Source organism: Gopherus evgoodei, chromosome 11 (assembly GCF_007399415.2).
Source record: "Gopherus evgoodei ecotype Sinaloan lineage chromosome 11, rGopEvg1_v1.p, whole genome shotgun sequence".
In the NCBI taxonomy this organism is placed as follows: domain Eukaryota; kingdom Metazoa; phylum Chordata; order Testudines; family Testudinidae; genus Gopherus; species Gopherus evgoodei.
In genome coordinates, this window is record NC_044332.1 from 67,420,349 (window position 1) to 67,442,118 (window position 21,770).

At 41.8% G+C, this 21,770-nt stretch overlaps 2 protein-coding genes across 3 annotated transcripts in view; one reads left to right on the top strand and one right to left on the bottom strand.

Moving 5' to 3' along the window:
- ESYT3 (extended synaptotagmin 3) overlaps positions 1 to 21,770 on the top strand; it is a 61,778-nt gene that overhangs the window by 31,145 nt on the left and 8,863 nt on the right. Inside the window, exons 7-17 of the mRNA XM_030579407.1 lie at positions 1,129 to 1,184; positions 4,775 to 4,895; positions 6,580 to 6,741; positions 9,736 to 9,818; positions 11,817 to 11,865; positions 12,479 to 12,568; positions 14,017 to 14,079; positions 14,173 to 14,241; positions 16,675 to 16,740; positions 18,347 to 18,433; positions 18,882 to 19,031. Of these exons, the coding sequence (XP_030435267.1) occupies positions 1,129 to 1,184; positions 4,775 to 4,895; positions 6,580 to 6,741; positions 9,736 to 9,818; positions 11,817 to 11,865; positions 12,479 to 12,568; positions 14,017 to 14,079; positions 14,173 to 14,241; positions 16,675 to 16,740; positions 18,347 to 18,433; positions 18,882 to 19,031 (996 nt within the window). The remainder of the gene's footprint in view (positions 1 to 1,128; positions 1,185 to 4,774; positions 4,896 to 6,579; positions 6,742 to 9,735; positions 9,819 to 11,816; positions 11,866 to 12,478; positions 12,569 to 14,016; positions 14,080 to 14,172; positions 14,242 to 16,674; positions 16,741 to 18,346; positions 18,434 to 18,881; positions 19,032 to 21,770) is intronic.
- CEP70 (centrosomal protein 70) overlaps positions 1 to 21,770 on the bottom strand; it is a 55,632-nt gene that overhangs the window by 1,508 nt on the left and 32,354 nt on the right. Inside the window, exon 19 of one of the 2 annotated variants that reach the window (XR_004002533.1) lies at positions 9,975 to 10,147. The gene's annotated coding sequence lies outside the window, so the exon portion shown is untranslated. Of the gene's footprint in view, positions 1 to 9,839; positions 10,148 to 21,770 lie in introns of those variants that run through there. The other variant, XM_030579417.1, reaches the window with a different exon arrangement.

Below are 21,770 nucleotides of genomic sequence, written 5' to 3' on the forward strand. Positions count from 1 at the left end.
GATGCCTGCCTGACGGTTGATGGCTGTGATGCCTAGTTAATCTGTGGGGATGGAATCCGTGATGGTGGTGGGGTGTAGTAGTGTGGCTTTATCAGGATGAGTTTCAGATGGTCACGTGATTCTCACTATGGCTTCACCACTTATAAGTAATCAGTGCTCATTTGGGATGACTTGCATAAAACATTTATACCACACTGCCCAATTGCAGGTTCTGTAGCTGCCGCATATATATTTAAGGCACTGCTAAAATAATTTCTGAGCATCTTTAAAAACATTGGGCCATATTTCCAATGTCACTCAGTTAGCTTGCCTGTTAGGGCCGTCCTCTTTAAATCCCTCTGCATGTAAAGCCCATTGCATTAGTTGGATCTGGTCCCACTAAAACAGTTCTTCCTAGCTATCCTAGTAGGAAAGGAATTCTACATTTCTGACTCCGCAGAGCCATGAATTAGTGGATTTTAAAGCTGTGACTTTTTTATGTATAGAAAAACTGTTACTGTCGCAAGGCAGAATAACTTTGGGGCACAGAAAGAGGAAACAATACTCTGACATCTTGAGGGTGGTTTTTTTAATGATGGCTCTCTGAAGTTGCTGGAGTATCTGGATTGTTGGAACATGTCCTTTGGGAAGTCAGCAGGTGATCAGAGCCATGTGATACATTAATTGTAGCAAACTCCTCCGTGTGTGATTAGACATGTAAACACCACACGTTTGGATGGACTATACACCCTTGTGCTTCAGTGCATGAGGTAATTAGGAAGGCACTTCCCGATGGGTGGATTACCCCACAGTTTTCCAGGATTGCTTGCATCTTTGTGTGAAGCATTTGGTAATGGCTCCTCTCAGATGGAACACTGGACTGACCAGTCTGCTGCTCCGATACAAGATGGCAATTCCTATGTTCCTAAGTCTTTGGAGGATAAGACTCAAAGAAACCCTGACGCCAGGTCTTGGTAGCTCAAATAAAGGAGGAAATGTCTCATTCTCAGCCATTGGTTTTAGGTGTAAACATTATCCAGTTTGTTTTCTTTAGCTGGATACGTCTTGTGTTTTTAGGCTCGTTAATCATTTGTTGCAAATTCATTAATATGGTTTAGTTTGGGTTTTTTCTTTTCCTGCTTACTGTAGCTCTTGGAAGTCAACTGGGCAGGCCTGACCAACCTCCTAGATGCCCCAGGCATTAGGTGAGTGTTCAGTTCTCTTCTTTTTTATTTTATTTTTTACTTTTTTAAGAAAGAGTTGGGGTGGGAGGGGAAGTCGTATAGAAATGAATCCCTTTCTTTAGAAACTGAGCCAAAGATTTTCAAGAACTATGTATCTTAGGGCTTTATACTGTTGTCCATAACAATAGTATCTAAACAGTCTTGAAACTCTGAACTCAAAGCTCTATTGCAAGCATCAGAATTGCTTTTCTACCATTTCCTCATGTGTGAGGCTCATGATAGAAGTATTATGGCTAGCCAAATCTCCTGTGAAAAGTCAGAAAAGACAGAGGCCATAACGAGCTACAGTTACAAAGCTAGCCTTCCTTTCTACACCTGCAAGAATTATTTTGCATTGATAGTTTATAATGAGATCGCCAGAGTTAAGGGATTTGCGTACTGTACTTATTTTGAGGTGCACAAATATAAGCCACCTATGCGGGGCACTGTGTACTCTATTGTTGAGTTAAAAATAGATTCCATGATTAATAAAACTACAACAAAATCCAAAATGGCAGAAATCCCCCTGCTTTTCCCACAACGGGTTATAGACTCCTCAGATTCCCAAAAGAAACACACACAGTTGTCCCAGCCCTTCCCAAAGGCATATTGGGTTGATTGTTTATATTTAAGTTTCACAGTGAATGTGCATCTCTCTGTATTGGTTTCACTACTCTGGATTTTTGAAGCTGTTCATCAGGAACAAAGATGAATTTCCTGCTTCTGAGGTTTTGTTTTTTTCCTCCTCCAGCTTAAGCAGAAAACTGTTCAAGTCACATGGAAAGGAAAAGTAACTTACCAATTTGGTTACTTGCAAGTCATTTTTAAACTAAAAATTATTTTTAGGGGCTGCTTTTCTATCTCCTCCCACTGCTGCTGAAAAAGGCTTAGGATCAGATGCAGACACTCTTGTGCATGTTGAATAGCTGCTTACTCCGCTGAATCACATGGGACTGTGCTGCTACTCAACATGAGCAAAGGTATCCAAGCCTTGCGATGTACGGTGGCCGAGAGCTCCCTTTGAGGCCAGAGCAGCTGTATGCCCTGGGAGGAGACTTCCTTTTTAACTTGGGAACTAATCTTTTTCCTTTCCGATGCAAATTCTCTTAACCCTTGCAGGAAAGGGCTGTACATACTGCACACTTACAAGCAACAGTTCATTTGGCTAACTGCAAAATGCTGGAGCCTGACTGCTTCATTCCTTCCTACTTCCCTTATAGTGGCTTAAATATAGAAAAAAACTCTGATCATGAAAGCCTTATGAACAAACACACCTGGATGTGAAACACGCTGAAAGACTGGTTGAACCAGAACTCTTCCTTCAAATGACTCTGATTTATGGGGAAGAGTAAAGAATTATGAAATCCTACCTAGTCATTTATTTGTTAAAAGCTACACTTAGTTGGATTCAGGTCCATGCCAAAATTCACATGATTTCATAACCTTTCTGTTGATGGGCGTTTGGGCAGGAAATCACTGTCCTGTCATCAGACCATCTGTGAGCTCTGCATTTGTACTGGGCAGGGCATGGGATTTCAGCTTTCTGTTCTGGTCAGACTGTGCACTGTGACCAGATCATGGAACAGCCTTATCCAGCATATTCCTGTTATTGCTAGCACTTTACTTAGCAATGGGATGAGGTGGGGAGGGAGTGATGGTGTGTGTGTGTCTGTGTGTGTGTGTGTGTGTGTTTTCCCTGTTAATGGTATCCTGCCCTGTAGATACAGACTTGCTCATGTCAAATAGCTGTTCACTGAGAACACTTCATTCACCATTTGTAAGTGGAGAACACTAAAATGTGTGTTTCCTACACACTTCTGGCTATGTGGGGGTAGGTCAAATGCCTGTTCTGCAAATATAGCAATAGAGGGCCAAGTATGAGGCTAGAACTGAAAGATCCAAAAAAAGCATTGATTTGACTGCATTTCACAGATTCCATGGGGTTTAAGGCCAGATCATTCCAGTCTAACCTGTATATCATAGGCTATTAAACTTCACCCAGGTACCCCTATACTGAACCCAATAACTGTGGCTAAAGCATATCTTCCCAGAAAGGCATCCAGTCTTGATGTGAAGATCTCACAACATAGAGACTCCACCATTTCTCTTGATAGTTTTGTTCCAATGGGTTATCACCCTCACTGTTAAAAATGTGGGCCTTATTTCCCATTTCAGTTTTTCTGGCTTCTGTTTCCAGACATTGGCTCTTAGTCTATTAAAGAAACCCAGCAAATTCAGCTCGGATGATTGATTAGGAATAAATGACTTTGCTGTAGAGATGTACACATGAAATGAACAATTGCTGCTCCTTGAGTCTGTGGCTTCTGTGACTTAATGGGATGCAAAGGATCTTTGTGCTCAATAAAGATCACATGATCTCCCTGAAACCATTTATTTTAAAAAGTGACATAGAAGGGAGGGGGAGTTTGTGCCTTTTTGTTCTAATATAATGTATAAAGACCAGAGTGCTTGGAGGGGACATTGTAGATTGGTCCATTGGTTAATCACCTCCTGGTTTTTTTAACTTGTCTGGCTTCAGCATCCTATTTACAATAGTGTTTACTTTTTTTTTTTTTAATTGCTCTTCAATAAATAAGGCTTGAGGGAAGTACTGGAGTCAAGACTCCAATAATTTGCCTGCATTACAAAAAACAACCTCACAACCGGTTCCCTTTCTTGGCAGTCTTAGTAGAGAAGCTAAGGGGTGAATGGAAGCTGAATTGCCCAAAGGTGGCTATTCCAAGAGGGTATAGATTAAGGCAAGCTGGTGGAGAAAGGTGGGAGTAGTTCATATTATTACTGTACATGCAGTGCTTATTCTGGGAATATAAAGGGGGCTTCAGTCTCCAGGACTGTCAATTCAACATAAGGATAAGATGGGATCAAATTATATAAACAGAGGCTCTAACTAAAAAGCACAGGAGTACTTGTGGCACCTTAGAGACTAACAAATTCATTTCAGCATAAGTTTTCGTGGGCTACAGCTCACTTCTTCAGATGCATACTCTAACTAAAGTCACCCATGGCCTCATGTATGGATTCAAGGTCAGAAATTGTCATTTCATGCTGATGTGAAGTTGTCACCCCTTTTTTAGTTCTCCAAACTCCAAAGTTGTGAAAACACTATGAACATGTGTATTCCTGAGGTGGTGCAAAAGAGACCCCAGATTTGAACCCTCTTGTTCCCCCATCCATCTCATCCTGCCTAATCTTTTGTATCCTTGTATCTTTAGTCTTCTAAGGTCAAATTTCCAGACAGCTTTTGTAACTGAAAGATTTGGATGCGCCACACTGCAGTTGTACGTGCAAATAGCCACTTGTATGCACAGTTCTGGATTTGCACATCCAACTCAGTTATGCATGTGCAAATATAAATTTTTTGCCCTTGCATGTGCACAGATGGATGAGCAAGATCACAGATTAGGACTGAAATCTTGGTTCTTTCCTCCTTTAAGAGTTGAAGGCATTCTCTTTCAAGGCATGGAGAAGGCAGAATAACAACATTTGCAATGTCTTTTGTTGTAATTGAAATCGTGACTTATTTGTTGTTTTGTTTTAAATTTTCCCTTCAGTTTAATGTCAGACACGATAATCCAAGACCTGATTGCTGCCCGGCTGGTGTTACCAAACAGAATCACAATTCCACTGAAAAAGAACATGAAAATTTCCCACCTACGATTCCCTATGCCATATGTGAGTGTTTTCTGAGCTTGATGATGTAATATATTGACACACAATCAGCTGAATACCCTGTACGGTAAGATGTGGGGGGAGGGGGGAAAATGCATTAACCTGCTGTACACACAACTCATCAACCTCTAAACTGTGGGAACTAGGATTGTTGACGTGATCCCAGTTGATATTGTCCACCTATCAAAACTGGCTGAAGCATGATAGTGGGTATCTGTTCAGATTGAAAATATAAGTTACTGCAATACTGAACTGTGGTGCAGTGCCCCAACTTTAGGAGAATGCCTGCTCATACCGTGTATAATACCAGCCAATCTCTCTCTCCCAATTATGTCTATTTAAAACTGAATGAAGTCAGCTCAAATGTGTGTAGGAGAAATCTGAGCAAATTATGCTAAAGATGCTGGATACTGAATGCTGTGACAGTAGTAATTGATAGAGGTATTTGCCTATCTTGAGTATTTCTAGTGCACCCATCGCAATGGTGGCTAGGTACTCTTAATCTCTGACCCCACACTGAGTTTATATTGCAGCAATATCTTCTACATTGGGGGTAGTCAATAGGTGAACTGTGGGCCAAATCTGGGCTGCCAGATGCTTTTGAACAGATCCTGAAATCTTTTTATTTACAGTACTTATCGTTATTGTTGGGGTTCTTTTATTATTATTTTTCTCTGGAGGATGGACCTTGACTATACCTTTTTGACCAAGAAATTTGGACCTTGACAAAAAATAACTATCCATGTTCGACATAGCCTTGTTCTGCTCTTCACAGAGTATCCCCAATAGTTTTAACGTACAATAGCAGATATTGGCCAGAAGTTCCTCTTGGTCTTTGTATATCCTGTGTATACAGTACATAAGGCGTGTTTAAGAGATTAATCAGTGATCTCCCTTACCAAGTGAAAGCTTTGGGTTAATGAAGGAATATGATGAATCTTCAGTTTGTGCTTGATTTGTACGCTAGTCCAGCAATTCCTTATTTAATAATGAAAGAGCTTAAACAACAGGTAGGAAGGCATAAAATCAAATCTTTTTACTAAATAAAATATCTTACAAAAATTCATCCAAAACATTGTCAAATGCAAACCTCTCTTAAATATACTATAAATATTCTAGATATTGGGAAAGTGAGGGGAAAAATGGATAGGTGGCTGTTTTCCACCTATGTTTAATCACCAAATGGCAGTTGAATGGCCACCTCTGCAACAACTAATCAAAAATATCATACCATCACGCCTTTCTGGTGGATGCTATTTTTTGTCCTTTCAGGCTCTGGCCCTGTGGGAGAAAAGCCCTTCCTAAGAGGTCTGAGCATGCTCGGTTCCCTATGAAGCCAGTGGGAACACAGGAGCTCAGCTCCTTGCACGATCAGGTCCTTACTTACAATTGTGTAGTGTAGTGTCAGCCGGAGACATTTCCTGCCCAACTATAACCATATGCAGATAGCCTACATTAGATTGTGCCTCAGTAAAATCTGCTGTCTTCTAAGTAAATGAAATTACACATTAAAGATGTTTCCTGTTTTACATCTCAGTTATGTAGAATGTTCTGCATCAAAATACCATAGCCTTGCTTCAATGATAATTGAAATCAATACTTGAAATAGCTATTTTAAGAGGAATTGTATTGAAATTATCAAGAGGCCTGTGTTTTCATGTTGATCTATGGTGCCTTATTTGTTCAGGGAGTAGTCAGAGTTCATCTGCTAGAAGCTGAAAACCTTGTCCAGAAAGACCACTTCAGGGGGAAGTCTGACCCTTATGCTATTCTTCGAGTTGGCTTGGTGCATTTCCGAAGCAAGACTATTCAACGAAATCTTAATCCCATCTGGAATGAAATGTCTGAGGTATAGAATCTAGTGATCTTTCTAACCATATAAAGTTGTAATGTTTGTCTGTATATGTGGATAATACTTGGGTTGGGCACTTTTTCTTCTGTCCTTCAATAAGTGCGTGGAAGATATTGGGGGAGGGGGGGTCACTTTTTTTTTTTTTCTTCTTTTTTAGAAGTAAAGTAAGCAAGGGGACAGCCATTTTAGCCTTGATTCTGACCAACAGGGAGGAATGGAAAGCAAATCTAAAGATGGAAGGCAATTTTGGTGAGCGTAATGATGAAGTGATTTCATAATCCTGAGGCAAGGAAGGAGTGAGGGGAGCAAAATAAGGACACTGGACTTCATAAAAATCAGACTTTAACAGACTCAGAAAATGGGTAGGTAAGGTCCTCTGGGAAGAAAATCTAAGGGGAAAAGATGTTCAGGAGAGCTGGCAGTTTCTCAAGGAACAGAATTAAAGGCACAACTGCAGACTGTCCTGATGTGAAGAAAAGACCGCAAGAATAGTAAGACGCCAATATATGGCTCCATCAGGAGCTCTTTAATGACATGAAAATTGAAAAGGAATCCTACAAAAAATTGGAAACATGGACAAATTGCTAAGTCTGAGTACAGAGAGTAGCACAAATAGGCAGGGACAAAATGAGAGAGGCTAAGGCACAAAATGGGTTACAGTTAGCCTGGGCCACAGAAGGCAGTAAGAGATTTTATTAGTATGTTAGGAGCAAGAGAGACAACAGGAAGTGTAGGTCCTCTATTCAGCGGGGAAGGAGAGCTAATAACCGGTGACCTCAAGAATGCTGAGGTGTTTAATGCCCATTTTGTTTCTCTTCACTAAAAAGGTTAGTGGTGACCACATACTCATACAATTAATAGTATCAATGAGAGAGGTGGAATGCAAGCCAAAATAGGGAAAAAACATGGTAGACTATCTTGAAAAAATAGATGTATTCAAGTGGGCCGGGCTTGATGACATTCATCCTAGGGTACTTAACGAACTAGCTGAAGCAATCTGGGAACCAGTCTCAATTATCTTTATGAATTCATGGAGGACTGGAGAAGGGCAAACATATGATAGGTACTAAAGAGGATCCAGGGTATTTTATAGGCCAGTCAGCCTAACTTTGATACCTGGAAAGATACAGGAACAAATTATTAGACAATCAGTTTCTAAGAACCTAGATGATGGTAGTGTTGTAAGGAATAGCCAGTATGGATTTGTCAAGAACAAACCATGTCAAACTAAGTTTTCTTCTTTCCCCTTTTGGCCTATTGGATAAGGGGAAGCAGTAAATGTGATATATCTTGATTTTTAGAAAGGCTTTTGACACAGTCCCATATGACATTTTTCTAAGCAAACTAGGGAAATGTGGTCTAGATTAAATTACTACAAAGTGGGTGCACAACTGGTTAAAAAATGGTACTCAGACTAGTTATCAATGGCGTGCTCTCATACTGGGAGGGCATATCTAGTGGGGTCCTGGAAGGGTCAGTCCTGGGTCTGGTACTAACCAATATTTTCATTAATCACTTGGATAATGGAGTGGAGAGTGTTTGTTTTATAAAATCCCCAGATGACACCAAGCTGGGAAGGGTTGTGAGCACTTTAGAGGAGAGGATCAGAATACAAAATAAACTTGACAAATTGGAGAATTGGTCTGTAATCAACACGATGAAATTCAATAAACAAGTGCAAAGTACTTCCCCTTGGAAAGGAAAAATCAAATGCACAACTACAAAATGGGGAATAACTGGTTTGACAACAGTCCTGTAGAAAAGGATCTAGGGATTATAGTAAACTTCAAATTGAATAAGTCCATGTGCTAGTTGTGAAACCTAATATTCTGGAATTTTTTAACAAGAGTGTTGTATCTAAGACATGAGAGGTAATTATCCTGCTCTACTTAGCACTGGTGAGGCCTCAGCTATAGTACTGTGTCCAAATCTGGGCACCATGCTTTAAAAAAAAAAGGGGTGGACAAATTGGAGAGAGTCATAGGACAGCAATGTAAATAATAAAAGGTTTAGAAAACCTGACCTATGAGGAAAGGTTAAAAAAAATTGGGCATGTTACGTCTTCAGAAAAGATGATGAGGGGTGGAGGGAATCCTGATAATCATCTTCAAATATGTTAAGGTCTGTTACAAAGAGGATGAGGATCAGTTGTTCTTGTTCACTGAAGGTAGGATAAGAAACAATGGGTTTAATCTGCAGGGAGATTTTAGAAAGGGGAAAACTTTCTAACTATAGGGGTAGTTGAGCTCTGTAATAAGTTTCAAAGGGAGGTTGTGGAATCCAAGTTGCTGGAGATATTAAAGAATATATTAGGCAAACACCTGTCAGGGATGCTTTAGATTTACTTGGTCCTGCCTCAGGGCATGGGGTTGGTCATGCTGATTTCTCAAGTTCCTTTCCAGCCCTACATTTCTATGATTCTGTGATTTTCCCCCTTGCCTAATAGTCTTATCAGTTCCAATACAATTTTTTTTGTTACCAACTGAACTGACAAGTTAACTTGTACACCTCTACCGTGATATAACGCTGTTCTCGGGAGCCAAAAATTCTTACTGTTATAGGTGAACTTGCTTTGATCCACCAGAGTGCCCAGCCCCACCCCCCTAAAGCACTGCTTTACCATGTTATATCTGAATTCCTCTTATATTGGGTTGCGTTATACCGAGGTAGAGGTGTATCTTCAGAACATGTTAATCAAATGAGTAGATGTTTGCCCTGCAAACTTGACCCTGGCACCTGAACTGAAGTATCAGTTTTCAAGCTGATCTATGTATGAGGATTTTAGACAAGATGCAAACACATCATGCTTATGCTGACCCTGCATTAGCATATATATATTTCCTCAATGTACCCTGGGAAGTACTGCATTCTTGTCACTAACCTGAGGCTTTTAATGTGGCCTGTGAATATTTGTCTGTCTATAAATCCTATGACGTTCTCTCTTCCTCTTCTCCTTTTTCCTCTCCACTCTTCTCTTCTCCCCCCCAACAGTTTGTTGTTCATGAAGTGCCTGGTCAGGACTTAGAAGTGGACTTGTATGATGAAGATCCAGATAAAGATGACTTTCTGGGCAGGTGATGCACATAATTTCCTATTTTTAATCTTTTCAATAGTATGTGTGATTTTAGGAAAAAGAGCAAGTTAATTGACATGGGCTGGATCCCATTTCCTAGAAGGCAGAACAAGGGTCACGCATGCACACATATACAAGGTGTACAAAAAGAAGATACCTCTTTGTATCTGGTGTTGACTTTCTCACTGCTGGAGAAATCCTTTTATTAGCCCTCTGAGACCTTGCAAACATGCATCAGACTGTTTAGGATCTTGCCGTCAGCTGGCTTTCTGGTCACAGGTTTACAGCAGTGTTGCAAAATACAGTCGTGGCCAGCTAAACCAGACTGTCCTGAGACAGAAAGAAAAAGGAGTGAGATAAGAGAAGAAATAAGGTGGAGAAGGAACAGAACAGGGGTGTTGCTGTCCGACAGAAAGACAGCCTCAGGTGGTAGTTGGTATTTAGCCAGAGCCAGCGGAGGTGGCAATGTCATCTGGGCTCCTCTCTCTGGTACAGTCTGTGTCAGCACATCTCTTCAGATCCGGACAAGGGCTCAACTGCATTATGGAAAATCCCGGGGTCCCAGGAGAAACTAGGGGTGGCAGCTCTGATGGTAGAGTTCGCTGCATAGGTTGCTGGCAAGAGTTTCTTGCTCTGCTTAGAATTTCTGATGTTGCAACCCTATCTAAGGCATCAAATATGGTAAAAAGACAACAATGGATGTATTTAGGACATGCTTTAAGGATGCCACAAACACTACTTCCACTGCAAATGATATGGAAATCACTTAGAAAGAGGGTAACCTAGAGAAACATATGCAGAACGAGAGAGAGAGAAGCCAAATCCATCAACCTAACATTCAAAAGCCGGAACAGTCCAGCAAAAGACCAAAATACATCGTGGAAACTGGTGAACACTATATACACCTGAGGGTGCTGGACGTAGGCACCGACTTCCACTCTGCCCTATGAAGGAACTGGAAGTGCTTGACTCCTCCCCAGGCCCCACTCCTGCACTACCCTCGCTCTGCTCTAATTCCACTCCTCCCCAAAGTCCCCACCCTGCCTTTTCCCGCCCTGCCCCCATTCCATCCCCTTCCCCCAAGCCCTGCCCCTACCCCACCTCTTCTCCACCTCCTCCCTTGAGCATGCTGCTTCCCTGTTCCTCCCTTCTGTAAAGTCCTAAGTGCTGCAAAACAGCTGTTAGGCAGGCAGGAAGCACTGGGAGGGAGGGGGAAGTAGTGGGAATGTGGTGCACTCGGGAGTGGGAGGGAGGCAGGAGGTGGGGCAGGGGGAGCTTGTCCACCTGTGGGTGCGGATCACCCGTTAACTTTTTCCCCATGGGTCCTCCAGCCCCGCAGCACCCCTGCGGTCAGCACCTATGGTGATGGAGGAGAAAGAAAAAGACGGTGACTTCCAGTTCCACACTTTTCTTGTTTACCAGGCATGATCGTAAGAGTCCTTGAATTCTATAAATAGACCTTTGTTTGTAATAATTCAGTCTGTTTCCCATTTTCCCATCAACATTTGTTCTAGTGTGACATTTTATCAACTTTCACTTACAGTTGAGCTCACAATTAGAGTATATTTGTAGGCCCAATTATTTACTACAGAGGGATGCACAAATGTGTTCATGCAGGAAACTTAACATTGAGGGATTAATTTCCTTAGTCCAAATAATTGTCTCTAAACTTTTTTTTTTTTTTAAATGTGGTTGGTGGTTTATTGTGATGCAAATAACTCTGAGCACTAAGTGATTCCTAAAATGAGGGACACTTGAGTGGTATGTTTCAAAGGTCCCTTCAGATGTGTGTTTATAAGCATTTCCACAAGGGGAAGACTCATAAAAGCCAAACATGTTCAGTTACACATGCTGAGGGTAACGTGTAGCTTTTGTTCTATACATGGATTCAATATAGATCTGTTTGGTGAAATATTCATCTCTTGTCCATTAATTATAATATGCTGTTCGTCAAAACATGCAATGAATTTTGTGACATGTTCATTTTTTTGTCTTGCAGCTTACTTATAAGCCTTGCTGATGTAATGAATGATGGAATTGTTGATGAGGTAAAAGTTTATGGTCTGCTTCCAAATGTTACAACATGGACCTTGCGCATTCCCTGATGTTTCTGCACACTTGCTGCTTGTTAGTTACTGTAACAATTTTATTACAGGAAAGTGACAGCTGGTTACTGTTGTTCATAAAACTTTAAATACCCGAAGGAATGGCTTTTCAGTTAAACTGGCAGCTTCTACCAGCACAGTACAAACTCAAGTGCTATTTTGCACTTGTGTTGCAAATGCATAGTGTATCCTGAGTGTTTGTACAAGTCTCTAAATAAATCTTAGTTAAAAATTTCTTCCTAGGCAAAGAAACAAATTATACTATGACGCTTTTGTTCTGCAATCAAGCACAATGCAGAGATTGCTGCCTCCCGTTTCCAGTACTTACTCTTATTAGTATAGTTAGTACCCTATGATTTAGTATCTTATTTAATATGTTAATGTTTCAAGTCTTTGTTTCTAAATATGGTTAATTAGGTCCGTTTATGCATAAAAATTTCAAGCTCAAAGTGCAATTTAAATTGGTTCTTGTACATAATTCACAGTATGATTGTGACACAGAATGCGTTATTCTGCAAACAGTTCTCAGGTTGGTTTTTTTTTTCTCTTCACTTAGTGGTTTCCCTTAAGTAAGACTGCAAGTGGACACTTGCATTTAAAGCTTGAGTGGCTTTCATTAGTAACTGACCAAGAAAAACTACATGAGGTGAGATGTTGTGTGTGTTTTGTTTTTTTAAATTTGTTTGAGGTATTTCAACATCAGTCTGATAGGCTCCTTTACAGAGTAATATGACCCAACTATGAACCAGAAGTAATCTACCTGGAGCTTATATTTGTTTGACGGTGCTTAGATATGAACTTTCCCCAAGACTGAATTTGTTTGTATGAGAGCTCATCTAATTCCTGATTAGCTGAAAATAAGGAAAATGATGCAACCCTTCTTTCAAGAGTAGTAGCATTTGACAGCAGTGGCCCAATAATCTCTCTCTCCTCATCACTTCCTTCTACCATCCCCAAATCACCACCATATCTGAGTCCCTGCACATAGCATAAACCAACTTCCAATAGTGAAACTAGTTCAGGGCTGTGGCTATAGAACGCTGTAGTGGTACTCTTTCAGTGGGCTAGTTTGTGTCGCTCTCATTTTTAAGTGTTCCCTCTTGCCACAATTCAACTAAAGCACTTAACCACATGCTTAAGTTCCAGTGAAGTCAATGGAACTTTATAACTGGGCATGTCGCTCTGTGTTTTTAAAAAAAAGTATAAAGTTAAACACATGCTTATGTGCCCCTCTGAATGAGGGGAATCAGTTCTCCAGTAAAGGCATTGCGTAGCACTGAGGTCATGACATTGAAGACTTAAACCCTAATCGGCCACACTTACTCTGTGTTTTTTGAGAAGCTGAGTCACTTTGAACCTTTCAACTTCATTTTAAATTGTGTTATAATTGTAATTAGAGAAATGCTACACATCTTAAAACTTCCATCATCACTGACTGGATTGACTATCACTAATGTGTATATTTTGTGCTTAATGTATTTAAATGTGCATGTCACATCTGACAAAGCCATCTAGATAATGTGGACTGCAAATTGATAGGTGTGCAAACATGGAGAACAGAACCTCACTGGCCCTGGAGCCATATAATGTTCTTACGTTAATCTAAACCTTGATGACATGGCAATGATACAAGTCACTTCTGTTGTATTTGACTGTTGGAAACATCCAATTTCTCTCTAGTCACTTATTGCATCAGTCTATAGTCATCTAACCTGAACAACACTTGTCTTGAAACAAACATGTTCTGGAACATAATTTGTGCACCCAGATTGATAATGCCTCACCTCCACTCTGCTTTTGGGGTGCTGATCTAACTGTGTGAAACCATCTTGCTCCTATTGACTTCAGTGACAAAACACACACTGATTTGAATGGGAGCAGGACTGGAGTGTAGAGTGCTGTGGTTTCCGCTTGTGTGACTTCAATAATTTTTGAACAGTTAGATGTTGAGTTGCATGCCCCTAAATGCCAGGTTTTAGGAGCAAGTTGAAAAGCTGTTTGAGACACGAGTTGCTAGACTGAAACAGGTACCCCATGCATTTGTGCTCTTGTGTGGTTTTGTCCCTGATGATTTCTGTTTTTGTTGCTTCACAGGATAAGAATGGTCTAGCCACAGCATTGTTAATAGTCTATTTGGACAGTGCTTGCAACCTTCCCGTAAGTACAGAAGTAACAAGCAGCCTATACTTCTAATTTTTTTTTTTAAAAAGCAGCACTAACTTTTGTAAAATATATTTTCCACTGATACAGAAAAATCACTTTGAATACTCAAATGGTGAATATGGTGCACAGAAGTTCAAAAACCAGAAATACCTCAAGGTAAATACATATATTTTCTCAATACCCCATAAGAACACTTGCTGTATTACACAATATTTAACAGTTCGGGCTGGTGTCCACTAAAGGAAAACATTTCAACCATGTCAGGGATTGAAATCTTAATAACCATTGTTCTCTAAATCAGTGGGCCAGAACCATCTCTGGTATAACTCCATTAGCTCCATCAACGGATACAGTGTGCTGCCTTTCTGTGATTTTAATTTTGATGCTGTGTAAGTGAGGGAACGTGAAACGATACAATACTCACCTACATTCTTAACCAAACAAACCCATCATCCTTACACAATAAGAGAATCCAGCCATTGGACTAATTCAGGGGAAGGTAACCTATGGCACGTGTGCTGAAGGCGGCACGCGAGTTGATTTTTTTTTTTTCAGTGGCACTCTCACTGCCCGGGTCCTGGTCACCAGTCTGGGGAGATCTGCATTTTAATTCATTTTTTAAATGAAGCTTCTTAAACATTTTAAAAACCTTTATTTACTTCACATACAACAGTAGCTTAGTTATATATTACAGACTTCTAGAAAGAGACCTTCCAAAAACATTAAAATGTATGACTGGCACGCGAAACCTTAAATTAGAGTGAATAAATGAAGACTCGGCCCACCACTTCTGAAAGGTTGCCAACCCCTAGACTAATTCCTACTCTCGTCTCCACTGCTGTAAGGCTTTCTACTCTTATGGTGTCCTTTCAGTTCAATCTCTGTAAACTTCCATCCTTCCAAAATGGGCTAAGAGAACCTTCTTTTGTCAGAAATGGTCACTGGCTTCCTGTCTCCTTTAGAATCTAGCACAATCCCTTTCTCTTAGTATTTAGAGGAGTTTCCAAAGCTACCCTACCATATTGAGCTCCTCCTTTTCCCTTCCAGTTATTCCCTGTACTCCTCAAATATTGTGTGTCTGTAAAGAACGTACCTCTCTTGGCTTTCTGTAATCCGACCAGGACACATCTCTTCAACTACACCTGCTTACTCTTCTTTCAAACCAACTATACATCCATTCCACAAAATCTTGAGTTAATCCCGTTTGACTGGCTGACCTCAGGTGTTCTGGATTACACAACACAGACTGTAAGATTTCTACATTACTGTGCCCGTTGGATTCAATCCTGTTTCCCTTCAGGGTCACTCCCATGCTATTTTTGTTGTCATTGTCCTACACTTAGATGGGGAAAGGAGAATTGAGTCTTATCTTCACCCAGACACCTTATTTTGGTCATTCCACAGTGGGCTGTAGATTCCCTTTTTCTATGCTTATTGCCTATACCAGAGTTTCTCAACAACCAGTCTGTGGACACGGAAGGCAGCAAGCTGGTGCCTGATAACACAAAGGTTCAGAAACACTGACCTATACTACAATAAATGGGGGACTATTGCACAGCCTTCCAATGAGAGTCCAAACAGGATCATATTGGTTCTGCTCAGCATCAGGGAGAGGGTGCTGACATGAGGGATATATTGTTTCCTTAAGAGGTATCATTGTAGGCTTTTGGGGTGGGAAACAATAGCCCATGGGGGCCTGTGTGTTTTTTCCTCTTTGCTGGGGTCTCGGTGTTATCCATCCTGGGAAGGAACTAGACTCCATTGGGAAAGTGCATCTTGTCATGAAGCTTCAAGGGCTGGCACTCTAGCTGCATACACGATGAATCCAAATTCTAGGAAAATCCCCTCCTGGGGCCTGAGCCTCAGTGAATCGTATGGGTGGCTGTATGAATGTGGGAATCTTTGCGGAGGGGGAAGAATCTTCGTGGCTTTGTTTTTTTTCTCCCCACTTGTCTTCCCTCCCAAAAAACTCCTACATTAATAGCTGCCACCTATTTATATCCAGAATGCACAACAGTTTGGCTTCAATCTGAAACTCGGATGGCAGGAGATCTAACTACGGTGTTTAAATTGTAGCAGCAGCTCAGCAGCAAGGCATGCAAATCCAAAACTTAAGTTACTTAAGAATGGTCCAGAATGTACCTTACATTTGTTCAAGCTAGCACATGATTTGGCTGATGCCGTCGTACCATTTTTTCATTCCTTGCTGCATATGCTGCCTTCCCCTGCAAACAGTTGCTCAGCTCGTGCTGAACTGACACGTTGGATAAGATGGTGCAAAAATATCTGAGCAATATCTGGTGCAAGGAGGTGGCCAGGCTACTTGCTGGTAACCATCCTCTTTAGGGTGGAAAACCCTAAAATAGTGCTGAGATTTCCGTTAAATATTTAGAGTGGGATTTAGGAGATCTGGCTGCTTAATTCCTATTAATTTTTAATGGAAATAGGTTGCCCAAATCTCAGCCTGAAAGTTTAAAGTTAGGGTTGCTTTTTTTCCCCCCAGCTAAATATTGCAGATTACATAAAGCAGAAATGATTGCTGGCTGAAAATGGCTAATAACTGGTCTCCTCTCCTTCTTTTAAAAACAGAAGATGGACCGGGACCCTTCCTCCTACGTCCAGCTCACAGTGGGTAACAAAATTCAGAAAAGCAAGGTGAGCTGTTGAATCCTTCCATTTGTCTTAAAACATTACTTTTTACATGAAGCTATTTTTGATGCTTAGCTGGCATAAAAAAAGTAACTCGTGAAAGTGACCCAGCAGAGTTCTAGACATGAACACAGCTGTATGGCATATAGATCACATATGGAAGGACTGCACTACTTCAAGCATGGCTTTTGGTTTGTATTTCAAGTAAAGCTTGAATTTAGAGAGAGCAATTTTTTATTTTTTATTTTTTAGCATCTGCTGTACAGACACATTTTATGTTTGTGATTAACAGGTCACATGAGCCAATACAAGTGTGTTACCAGAACACAATGGCGTACCAAAGTTTTTCATTGCATGGCTTGCGACTATGTAGTGTGGTCATCGCATGGACCACATCCCTTCCCACTGGTGTCAGGCTGGTATCTGTCCCTGTCATCAGAATAAATTTTCCTCTCTATTATATTTGAAACCAATTCCCATCACAGTCTCTTTCCTTCACCCTCAGCCAAATTAAAATGAATCTCTTCTCACTCCCCTTCTGGATCGTTTTCCTCTTTACAATAAAAATCCACTTGTACCGAGTTTCTTCTCCTCAGTTAATCGTTCTCACCTTGACAAACATAATAAATACCTGCTCAAGTCAGTCCTTCCCTCCCATTAACTCCCTTTGACTTCCTGCCCTGCAGTCACTTTTATCACAAGCACATTTCTCTCTCCTCCAGACAAACTGGAGTGAATCCTATTCCCTGTGCACACAAGCTCAGTTTGCTTGCACTGAAACTCAAATATTCTCCTGTTACGTCAGTTCCAGCCACATGTGCCTTCCACCCCCAACAAAATTTGGTTTTACCCTAATCCTTGCCCCTTCAGATACCTGCAGCCCCTTTCCAGGTTCTCACTTCAGTCATCTTCCTCCTCTCTCCCCCAAACCAATTATCTCTTCTCAGGAACATCAAAGGACTCCCCTCCCCCATCCCCAGCCAGTGGGCCCTTCTGGCAGTGCCCTTGGGGTCGGCAGAGGCAGTCCGTTTTATGGAATAGCCTCAGCAAAGGCCCTACTGGCAGTCCCAGCTCTCTTTGCTTCTGAAGTAGTCACACACAAGGGGTTAGAACCTGCAACATCACATACAGACCACTGGGTGGGCTTCTGTGCATTCCAGCCTGAGAATCTCTGCTTCAGCCTCTGTATCCTTCGTTTCTTTCCTTCCTTCGTACCCAGTGGAATTCAGTGCTGGTGACCATGGAAGCCACTTCCTGTTATCTGGGAGGTTCCATTTGGAAGCAACTAGTTTTTGCTTTTTATTTTGAAAGGATGAGAAGAATCCTGACTATGCAGGTTATAGGAACGCTAGTAGAGCCAATTATAACCCGACTGACCTGTCTTGGCACTCGCTTGTTCTGGCTTTGCCAGCCAGAGCCCGTGTTTCTGTGCACTTGTCTTACCTGGGAATTGCACTGTCTTTATGGCTTGGATGTAGCATCATTTGGCTAAAAGAACTGCAACAGAGAGAGTTCCAATCCTACATCATTGTCCTATGTCTGTGCATAAGTTCTAATAAACACTTGGACAAGAACAAAAAGCTAAAATACCATAATTCTCTTCTTTCTACAGACCTGCAAGTTCAGTAAAGATCCTGTGTGGGGCCAGGCTTTCACGTTCTTCGTCCACAGTGCTCAGTCCCAGTCGCTTCATTTGGAGGTGAAAACGAGTGGTTTTTTCTTTGCCTTCTCTGAATTCATAGTCTTTGCCTGTTTATAGTGGATGTGATGCAGCCTTGATTCAGCTTTATCCTCTACATGCCTGCTGGGATTTGTGTTTGAGCTGGAACAGTCTTTGGACTGTGTACTCCTTTTAGGGGGAGGAGGACTGAAGGATTAATGAATTCTCCAGCCCCTGCAAAAATCTCTGCCAGTTCTACTGCTATGGGGGTCTCCCCAGTCACAGAGAGATGCGTGGGATTTTCCCTTAAAATACATCAATTGGTTGTGCTTTCTGGAATGTTGGCATGGCCTGTCTGAATGTATCCATATTCAATAGTAGGCCCTACAATAGACAAACGCCTTCTTTCCACACTTTGGTCTGTTAAGTTATTCCAAACATCTAGCTTTGCTGTATACATAATACATACCATCTTGCCTTCTAACAGATAAAAGATAAGGAGCGAGAGAATGCGCTGGGAACCTTGGTTGTATCTCTCTCCCACTTGCTAAAGGATTCTGAGATGACTCTTGATCAGAAATTTCAGCTGGATCATTCTGGTTTAGACAGTTTTATCAAGATGAAACTTGTGTTGCGGGTATGTTGTTCCTCTTTCATATACTTTTGTTTTGTTTTTGTTTTTTTTACTTTGATTCCCCAGAAGAAGCCTGATTGTCCCTGAAATCTCTACTCCAGGGACTGTCTAGATAAATTTTTTAAAATCTGTACATCCCAACAAATAATGCAACATAACTGGTAGCAGTTATGAAACTGTATGCTCAGATTTAACTGGAACTCAACAGAAACTACACGAATCTGTCCTGAAAGATAACACTCAAACTAAACGGATGGTATTTCCTAACTTAGTCATTGCAAACACATACAAGAACTACATCAGATTCAACCCATGTACTGTATGTGCCCTACACAATAGAACAGGATTTTTATTTTAGCAAACTGTTGCTGAGTGTTTTCTTAAATATACACACTGCTTATTTTACCATTTAGCTGCAAGACTAGGGTGCAAAATGATGTGGCAGTGGTAGCTACCCTACAGTTAAGATTTGAAGCTAGCTTCTCATTGTAAGCCTGATTTCTCCCCCTTACCTCCCCTAAAAGAAACTAGGCCCTCTGAAACTTGGTATGCTGCATTTCATCCCAGTTAGTATGTGTGTGTGGTGTCTTCTTCTCACCATTTCCCCACCACCACCATCCCGGGAAGATTTGGTAAAAGTCAAGAGATTTTGTTTTTAAAAAAACAAATATCTTCAACCTACAGTTAAGCTGTTAAAATGAATATTTAAACACCTAAATAAGTGACCTGATTTCAAAAGTGCTGAACACCCAGGAGCCCCGGTGGCAGTTCAGGCCTTTTATATAAGTGGCCTAAATGTGCCTTCAGTAACCTAACCCTAAACGCGTCCTCTCTCTGCCCCAATATTGGCCATGGTGTTTTGAACATTTTTTCCTAACCTTTGTTAGGAAAGGTGACCAGCAGGAATCAGCTGCTATAATGCTAGGTAGGTACACACACATGCACAGCAAGTGATTCGTCCCTACCCCAGTGTCAAGGTATTTTTCCCACTTTGAACTTTAGCATCCAAAAAGTGGGGACCTGCATGTACCCTTCTAAGCTTAATTCCTAGCTTAGATCTGATAGTGCTGCCACCAACCAGAAATTCCAGTATCTCCCTGTCCTCCCAGAATCTTCCCTGGGGGACCCAGGACCCAAACCCCTTGGGTCTTAAAACAAGGAGAAATAAACCACTTCCCCTCCTTCCTCCTCCCAGACTTTTCCCTCCCTGGATTACCCTGAAAGGCTACACTGATCCAAACTTCTTGGATCTTAAAACAGAGAGGAATTAACCTTTCCCCCACATCCTTTCCCCCCACCAATCCCCTGGTGAGTTTAGACCCAATCCCCTTGGGTCTTAAACAAGAAAAAAAATGAATCGGGTTCTAAAGAAAGAAAGAACAAGTAAAAATTCTCTGTAAAACCAGGATGGAAAATGTTTACAGGGTCTTCAGCTTATATAAACTAGAGGGACTCCCTCTCCTTTTGCCTAAGATACAAGTTACAGCAAACAGAGGTAAAAATTCTTCCAGCAAAGTACACATTCACAAGTTAAGAAAATAACCATAAGACTAATCCGCCTTTTCTAGCTAGTACTTACTATTTTGAACATGAGAGACTGTTTCAGAAAGATTGGAGAAAGACCTGGTTGCATGTCTGGCCCCTCTTAGCCCCAAGAGCGAACAACGAATACCACAAACAGCACAAACAAAGACTTCCCTCCACCGAGATTTGAAAGTATCTTGTCCCCCGATTGGTCCTCTGGTCAGGTGTCAGACAGGTTTACTAAGCTTCTTAACCCTTTACAGGTAAAAGGGACATTAACCCTTAACCATCTGTTTATGACACCCAGAGAGCTTCCAATTTCAATAGAGAAAATTGGAAGTAGATTCCCATTTTCCAGATGGGGGAACAGAGTCACAAAAACATTGGAATAGTCAATGTCTCATAGGGAGTCTGGATAGCAGAGCTGGGAGTAGAACCCAGTTTTAGTTGCGGTTCAGCACCTTTAGTACAAAATCATCCCTTTACTTGCATAGGGAGAGAAGGGATGAAATTGGGAAGTGGTGAGGGGGTGTAATCTAATGAGAGCAACTTCCTAGAGTTTGGCAAGTGTTCCAAGGGCAGCAGTGAAAGCCCCATTACTAGGCGTTCTCAGATATAATATGTTCTATGAAACATAATCATGTGCTGGCAGAAGATGGTCTAGGACGGGGTCAGCAACCTATGGCACGCGAGCCAATTTTTAACGGCACGCTGGAAGCCTGCCGGGACTCCAGCATGCCATTAAAAAATCCTGCCCAGCCTGGCCTGCTGTCCTCTGCTCCCCCCGCAGGGGCAGGGAGCAGAAGCATAGCTGTGCGTACGGGGTGGCAAATGGCCCCACTCTCTCCCGTCACGGCAAGCCGTGGGGTCTGCGCTTCTGGTCCGGAGCGCTGGGCCAAGCGCAGCAAGCTGCCGGCCACTCCCCTCCCCTGGAGCCCTGCCGCCGTGTGCAGCACGCCATGCGCATGCTCCTGTGGGGCAGCGTTTGGCTCCATGGGGAGGCAGACACGCTTCCCGCTCAACTGGAGTTCTGCTGCCACTGCACGCAGCGCTCTGCGGAGCAGGGCTGTGTGCTCCCACAGAGCAGCGTGTCTAGCTCTCTGTGGAGCCTCATGGTAAGGGGTCCAGTGCTGGGGGGGTTAGATAAGGGGTGGTGGCAGTCAGGGGACAGGGTGGGTTGGGTGGGTGGTTAGGGGCAGGGGTCTCTGGAGGGGGCAC